Source organism: Artemia franciscana, unplaced genomic scaffold (genome assembly GCF_032884065.1).
Source record: "Artemia franciscana unplaced genomic scaffold, ASM3288406v1 PGA_scaffold_131, whole genome shotgun sequence".
In the NCBI taxonomy this organism is placed as follows: domain Eukaryota; kingdom Metazoa; phylum Arthropoda; class Branchiopoda; order Anostraca; family Artemiidae; genus Artemia; species Artemia franciscana.
The window spans coordinates 720049-728628 of NW_027062626.1; the positions used below are offsets into that span (position 1 = coordinate 720049).

The 8580-nt window shown below is 37.4% G+C and overlaps 1 protein-coding gene across 6 annotated transcripts in view; it reads left to right on the top strand.

Moving 5' to 3' along the window:
- Nucleotides 1-8580, top strand: part of LOC136041298 (GDP-Man:Man(3)GlcNAc(2)-PP-Dol alpha-1,2-mannosyltransferase-like) — a 31181-nt gene extending 22601 nt beyond the window's left edge. For all 6 annotated transcript variants that reach the window (XM_065725913.1, XM_065725912.1, XM_065725917.1 and 3 more), the window contains 2 exons: nucleotides 5178-5373; nucleotides 8456-8580. In XM_065725913.1, coding sequence (XP_065581985.1) covers nucleotides 5178-5373; nucleotides 8456-8534 — 275 coding nt within the window. In that variant the 3' untranslated portion in view covers nucleotides 8535-8580. The remainder of the gene's footprint in view (nucleotides 1-5177; nucleotides 5374-8455) is intronic.

Genomic DNA, 8580 nt, shown 5'->3' on the forward strand with positions numbered 1-8580 from the left:
CGGATCTCAATGAAATTTGATAGTTAAAAGGATATTGTGTCTCAGAGCTGTTATTTTAAATCCCGACCGGATCTGGTGACATTGGGGGGGATATGGGAGGGGAACCTAAAATCTTGGAAAACACTTAGAGTGGAGGGATCGGGATGAAACTTTGTGGGAAAAATAAGCACAAGTCCTAGATACATGATTGACATAACCAGAACGGATCCACTGTCTTTGGGGTAGTTGGGGGGGGGGGTTTAATTCTGAAAAATTAGAAAAAAACGAGGGATTTTTAACTTACGAACGGGTGATCGGATCTCAATGAAATTTGATAGTTAGAAGGATATTGTATCTCAGAGCTCTTACTTTAAATCCCAACCGGATCTGGTGACATTGGGGGGAGTTGGGAGGGGGAAACTTAAAACTTGGAAAACACTTAGAGTGGAGGGATCGGGATGAAACTTCGTGGGAAAAATAAGCACAAGTCCTAGATACATGATTGACATAACCGGAACGGATCTGCTCTCTTTGGGGTAGTTGGGGGGAATTCTGAAAAATTAGAAAAAATGATGTATTTTTAACTTATGAACGGGTGATCGGATCTCAATGAAATGTGATATTTAGAAGGATATCGTGTCTCAAAGCTCTTATTTTAAATTCCGACCGGATCTGGTGACATTGGTGGGAGTTTGGGGTGGGGGAACCTAAAATCATGGAAAACGCTTAGATTGGAGGGATCAGGATGAAACTTAGTGGGACAAATAAGCAGAAGTCTTAGATACGTGATTTACATGATTGCAACTGATCCGATCTATTGGGGGGGGGGGGGGTTAATTCTTAAAAATTAGAAAGAATGACGTATTTTTAACTTACGAAGGAGTGATCGGATTTTCATGAAACTTCATATTTGGAAGTACCTTGTAACTCAGATCTCTTATTTTAAATCTCAACCGGATCCAGCGTGATTGGGGGGGCAGTTGAGGGGACTGGAAATCTAAGAAAATATTTAAAGCGGTGAGAGCAGGATGAAACTGGATGGGGAGAATAAAAACCTGTCTAAGATACATGATTGACATAGCCAGACTGGATCTGCTCTCTTTGGTGGAGTTGGGGGGGGGGGTAGTTTTGAAAATTGAGGTATTTGTAACTTACGAAAGGGTGACCAGATCTTTAAAGAAATTTGATATTTAGAAGGATCTTGTGCTTTAAAGCTCTAATTTTAAATTCCGACCAGATCCTGTGACATTGGGTGGATTTGGAGGGGGAAACCGGAATTATTGGAAAACGTGAAAATTGGGGTATTTTTATCTTACGAAAAGGTGATCTGATCTTAATGAAATTTCATATTTAGAGGGATATCGTGTCTCAAAGCTCTTATTTTAAATCCCGACCGGATCTGCTGACATTCGGGGGAGATTGGAGGGATCGGGATGAAACTTGGTGGGAAAAATAAGCAGAAGTCTTAGATATGTGATTTACATAATTGGAATGGATCCGCCCTATCAGAAGGGGGGGGGGGTAATTCTGAAAAATTAGAAATAAATGACGTATTTTTAACTTACGAAGAAGTGATCGGATCTTCATGAAGCTTCATATTTAGAAGGACCTCGTAACTCAGATCTCTTATTTTAAATCTCAACCGGATCCACCGTAATTAGGGGGCAGTTGGGGGGACTGGAAATCTTAGAAAATACTTAAAGCGGTGAGATCAGGATGAAACTGGATGGGAAGAATAAAAACCTGTCTAATATACGTGACTGACATAACCGAATCGGATCTTCTCTCTTTGGTGGAGTTAGGGGGGTATTTTGAAAATTGAGGTATTTGTAACTTAAGAAAGGGTGACTAGAGCTTAATGAAACTTGATATTTAGAAGGATCTCGTGCTTTAAAGCTCTAATTTTAAATTCCGACCAGAACCTGTGACATTGGGGGGAGTTGGAGGGGAAACCAGAATTCTTGGAAAACGTGAAAATTGGGGTATTTTTATCTTACGAATAGGTGATCGGATCTTAATGAAATTTGATATTTAGAAGGAATTCATGTCTCAGAGCTCTTATTTCAAATCCCGACCAGATCTTTTGACATTGGGGGGGGGGAGTTGGAGGGGGAAACCTTGGAAAACACTTGGAGTGGAGGAATCGGGATGAAGCTTGGTGGATAGAATAAGCAAATGTCCTTGATACGTGATTGACGGAACCGTACTGGATTCGCTCTCTTTGGGGGAGTTGTGGGGAGGGGTTCAGTGATTTGGCGAGTTTGGTGCTTCTGGACGTGCTAGGACGATGAAAATTGGTAGGCGTGTCAGAGAGCTGCACAAATTGACTTGTTAAAGTCGTTTTCCCAGATTCGACCATCTGGGGGGGGGGCTAAAGGAAGAGGAAAAATTAGAAAAAATTAGGTATTGATAACTTACGAGTGGGTAATCGGATCTTAATGAATTTTGATATTTAGAAGGACATCGTGACTCAGAGCTCTTATTTTAAATTCTGACCGGCATTGAGCCTCTTATTTTCCTTTTAAATCAATCTATTGATTCATAGAATTTTGTTAGAGCTCATACCATATGATCTCTTGGCTCTTAGCTCTTCTTGCCTCGTCACAAGTGCCATATGAGCTCTTAGCTGTTGTGTATTTTCAGCTGTATCTTATGCACTAATTGTGTTACGTAACCCATTATATGTGGGCTAATTTTAACTCCAGATTCAGAAAGATGCTGGATTTTTCTAAGTTTTTCAAAAGCAATGCACTACGAAGAATCGGAGATGGCTTAAGTTTTATTTTGTATTGGGAATGCAAATTCAGCTTATTTGCAGCTAGTGATATATTTTTGACGTAATACCTTAAATTACGTATTATTTCCAAGACCACACTGCCTTTGTATGACGAACAAATAAGCCTTCAAATGAGGATAAGTCCATTTATTGGACAGTGAAAACAAATACGAAAGTCTGGAAATTTCGATCATATATACAGCGATCGTCATTAGCAGAGAAACTAAAGCATTAAAACTAAAATATTTATACAGAACAAAATAATTACTTCCGGTACATTCTCTGGATTTGTATGAGAGAGTTCATTAACAGGGTTCATCCAAAGTCTTGAGTTGTAAATTTTCTTCTTTAATATTTCCTAAATGTAAGTTGAATTTCTAATGAAGGTAATAAAATCTTCTTCTTCTAATTGCAAAAGGAATGTTGTTGAATTTATAGTTATAACACTTCATTGATCACGTCTCCCCATATGTAAGACGTGTTTTCGACGTAATACCTTAAAATATCTTAATTTTGTATCTGTTCTCACTGTCTAATAAACGGAGTTACCCTTATATGATTGTTTATTTGTTATGTAGTGATAATCAGTTATAAATGTTGTCTTGTTTCAAACAAGATGAGTTTACTACTGTGGCAGAGATTCGGGGCGAGTGGAGAAGTTTTGTCGACGTCCTATGTGCCGTCAATGCCCGTGAAAGATCTAAGGTCTACACACATGTTTACATAGATAAAAAAAAGCAGTGGGGGGAATCTTTCTAATTGTAACAATTCCATATTTGTAACCCTACTAATTCCTTCCTAAAAATGTGTTCAAGTCCCAAAGCCTATTCAATAAGGTGTTGTAATCCAAGAACATATTCTAGTAACACATAAGACAATGTCCAAATTTTAAGCGTTTTTTCTTCTTGACCTCTTATAAACCTCTTTTGTTTCATTATAGGGACTGAATGGAATATATTTGTGAGAAGCTGTTCTCATACTGCGTCTTAATATCAATATATCATTACTACGTGAGATCTTGAGACAAAGACATTTCTCCTTGAGGTGATAAATCATTTTGAATAGCTGTAAAGTCAGTATGAAACCAGTGGCGTAATTTCGTCAGAATTCTGGAGGGAGGGCGGCCAAAGTTGGAGCCAATTTTCCCATATCAAGTGAAAATGACTACGAAAACTAAAAAATAAGCCATTTGGTACCATAAAAGTATTGTTTAGTACTATAAAGGTGATTTATAGCAAATACACTAAAAAATACTGATCTCTTTCTGTTGATGGTTGAATTATGGATGTTTATCCTAGTTTTTACAAGATTATGGATGACACGAAATTTCATCTGGGGGGGGGGCAAACTGGGGTCTGAGGGAGGCAAATCGGGGCCTGGGAGGGTAGTTGCCCCCCTCTGTCCCATAGCAAATTACGTCCCTGTATGAAACAAACATGTGTTACTTTAGCGTTAAAGGAAATGTCGTAAAACTGACCAGAACGGTGGTTTATAGAGATTTTAAGAGGTTGCGTTTTAATTGGATAAAAATTAATAATGAGCTGGTTAAAAACGCAAGTTTAGCACCATAAATTAGATATACGGTATTAAATGATCTACGTGTACGCAACAAAAAAACCTAATTATAACATGTTTTTTTGTGTTCACTTACCCTTATAAACGACAAGAATTATCTCCTCGTTTTCTTATATGTACTTTATAAAAGCACTGAAAAATTGATTGAAAACACGTGAAAAATTTTAGAGATCATTATATTTCGAAGGTCACTTTTTTACGCTACTTTCAGGACGTTGCATAGCCGTCTGATTTGTTACAATCTGTTATGATAAAATCGTCAAAGTTATGTCTAAAGGTTTACCTGACATTTGTACACTTCTGTGATAATTGCCAAATTTGCTTCCTAAGATATTCTCAAAGACAGGACTAGCAGAGCAATGTTTCGACTATATTGGATGCAAGAGCGTGTACAGTATTTTTGTGCTTATCCAGGAATTTTATAATATCTAATCTACAACATTAATGCTTCACTCCCTTTTGAGGAGTACCCCCATTTTTGACTAGGACTATACCATTTCGTTACTATGACCTCATCATATTGAATAGATTGATCTTTAAAATTTTCTCCTTTTTTGCGCCTAAGTAGTTATATCCGCCTAAAAAATTTAAGCTGATGGATCATACGTTTCACTTTGTCTCTAAACGAACAAATTAAAAAAAGTAATACATGCTTATTTGACTTTACCTTAAATGGGAAAAATAATTGGTACAAGGAAACATTGCTCATTTGCTTTAATTGTGCTTTAATTGTGCTTTAATTCCGTAATTTTATTTAATTGCAATAATTACACTCTGGAGACAAACGTTTGAATTTTTTTTTGCTGGCTCTAATTCTACGCGATATAACGCTAAATGCTAATTTCAGGTGTTGTTGAGTGTATGGCAGCTGGATTGATAATGGTTGCTCACAATTCGGGAGGTCCCAAGTCTGACATTATAGTCAACAGTGGCCATGTTCGGAATGGGTTCTTAGCAGAGTATGAAGATGAATACTCGAGTACCATCTTAAAAATTCTAAATATGTCGGATGCTGAGCGTCAAGAAATACGAGAAGCAGCATGGTAAGTGGGCTGTATAGTAATTTCCAATCCAATATAAAAACAAGTAAAACTGGGTTGAAGAAAAAAAAAATGAAATGAAAAAGCTGAAAACTAGAAAAATGAGAAGACCCTTGTGTAGTAAGGCTAACTTAGTCGTTAATCGAATTTTAAAGTGGTTATTGGATGGTTAAGTTCTTATTTTCGTTTACAAATCATTTTAAATTTAGATTTTTGTTGTCAATCTTGTAATTTGATTCTTATATATTTCAGTTTCTCGAGTCAGGTATGTCGCGGCTGAGCGATATTATCAAAGTTAATCGTCTGGGCGTGTCTAATATTTCAGAAAATGGCAGACTATGTAAAACTAGCAGTCAAAAACACACTCCTTCTTTGAAGAAAAATGGTCTTATCGAAAAAGTTAACATATGTACACAGGTGCAACATATCCGATAACCTATCCAGAATGTTTCAAGTAGAAATCCTCCTTACCTCTTACGTCGTTTACCTCTCGTGAAATGCTTATGATAAGTAATAAATCTCGTTGGATAAGTAATCTTGGAATGTAGGGCTCTACAAGTGACCTTGGTTGGTTACTTACCTGACCGATTATAACTTCTTCAAATGTGATGTGTCGGGGATGCCATGCCAGCCCACGGGGGTAATTTGACAAACGTAATAATGTTTGGGTTATGAAATCGCTAACAAAATTGCATATCCTGGAAAAATAAACATAGCTTAACCTCATGACATCAGTTATCCTTCGAAATGCTACGTTGTGGTCATAGATTGTATTATTGGTTTCGTTCATTGACAATATCGATAATTCTATAACTGATAATATTAGTTATAGTCATGGATTGCATCATGGATGATCCTATGAATCTTGTATATAATCCCGTCCAAAAACCAAAAGCATTAGTAATATTACTTGTCTAGTAAATAGTCAAAGGGCGATCAAATGCAGTCTAGATGTTTTGTTTTTATGCTATTTATTTTGTTTCATCTTTTCTAACCTACGTTTACTGCTTTAGTGGCTTTTTGTTGCACGGATATTCTTACCAATTTTTATTTAAAATTCTTTTTTTTCCCTACAAGAATGGTTTTAAGCAAATATGTTTGACAGAAGATTTTTCAGCTAACTCTGAAATTGGTATTAAAACAATAATTTTCAAATGTAAAAGTAATGTTGTTATTTAATATATATATATAGTCGCCAGCCTCACTGGCTATACATTCTTTCCTGTATGTTTTAACCTTATTTCTTTTTTGTTTCCTTTTCTTTGCTCCTTCCTTTCTGCGTTTCTCCGTTCTCGCAGTTCCATAGTTGTACTGTTATTGTTCCTCTATTTCATTGTGTGTTAGTTTCCCGTTTTCTTAGTTTTAATAGGCTTTGACATTGGTACAAACTGTTAGCTGTTTGTCATGAAAAGTGCAGTTGATAGTTCAGGTACGTTGTTTCGACAACTTTATTCATAATGGGATTAACTCTATTGTGAAAAACATGTGGTTTGAAAATAATAAGCGTTTGTATTTATCAATTCTATGCGTTGTCGTGTTTTTATGGTACTTGGTATTAACCAAGTGACATATAGCAATCGCAAATTCTGTCGGTCGGTCTGTCTGTCCCGGTTTTGCTACTTTAGGCACTTCCAGGTAAGCTAGAACGATGAAACTTGGCAGGCGTATCAGGGACCGGACCAGATTAAATTAGAACTAGTCGTTTTCCCGATTTGACCATCTGGGGGAGGGGAGTGGGGGGCCCGTTAATTCGAAAAAATAGAAAAAATGAAGTATTTTTAACTTAAGAACGGTTGATCAGATCTTAATGAAATTTGATGGCTGGAAGGATATTATGTCTCAGAGCTGTTATTTTAAATACCGACCAGATCTGGTGACATTGGGGGGGGGGGGAAACCTAAAATCTTGGAAAATACCTAGAGTGGAGGGATCGGGATGGAACTTGCTGTGAAAAATAAGCACAAGTTCTAGATACACGACTGACATAACCGGAACGGATCCGCTCTCTTTGGGGTATTTGGAGGGGGGGGGGGTTAATTGTGAAAAATTAGAAAAAATGAGGTATTTTTAACTTACGAACGGGTGATCGGATCTCAATGAAATTTGATATTTAGAAGGATATCGTGTCTCAAAGCTCTTATTTTAAATCCCGACCGGATCTGGTGACATTGGGGGGAGTTTGGGGGGAACCTAAAATCATTGAAAACGCTTATATTGGAGGGAACGGGGTGAAACTTGGTGGGGAAAATAAGCAGAAGTCTTAGATACGTGATTGACATAACTGGAACGGATCCGTTCTCTTTGGAGGAACTGGGGGGGGGTGTTAATTTGGAAAAATTAGAAAAATTTAGGTATTTTTGACTTAAGAATGGGTGACCGAATCGATGAAATTATTTATTTAGAAGGAATTCATGTCTCAGAGCTCTTATTCCAAATCCCGACCAGATCTGTTGACATTGTGGGGAGTTGGAGGGGGAACTCTTGGAAAACGCTTGGTGGAGGAATCGGGATAAAGCTTGGTGGATAGAATAAGCAAATGTCCTTGATACGTGATTGACGTAACCGTACTGGATTCGCTCTCTTTGGGGGAGTTAGGGGGGGGGGAGGGGCTCAGTGATTTGGTGCTTCTGGACGTGTTAGGACGATGAAAATTGGTAGGCGTGTCAGGGAGCAGCACAAATTGGCTTGATAAAGTCGTATACCCAGATTCGACCATCTGGGGGACTAAAGGGAGAGGAAAAGTTAGAAAAAATGAGGTATTTATAACTCACGAGTGGGTGACCCGATCTTAATGAGTTTTGATACTTAGAAGGACATCGTGATTCAGAGCTCTTATTTCAAATCCTGACCGGCATTAAGCCTGCGATTTTCCTTTTAAATCAATCTATTGATTCTTAGAATTTTGTTAGAGCTCATACCATATGAGCTGTTGGCTCTTAGCTCTTGTTTGATTCCCCAATGAAGGGGAATTTTCCACGAGGGGGATTTTTATTGGTAATTAACTTTCGTACTACATACCTTGCCGTCAATCTGTTTGAGATTGTTACTTTTTGTGCGTGAATATGTGAATTATTACTATTTTCAGGTCATCTGTTGGAAGATTTTCTGATGCAAAGTTTCAGGAAGATTTCTTAAGAAACATCGCAGTGTTGCTAGAAACATAGATTTTTTTGTGCAAATTTCTTTTCAATTTAATTTATTGTCGTTTGA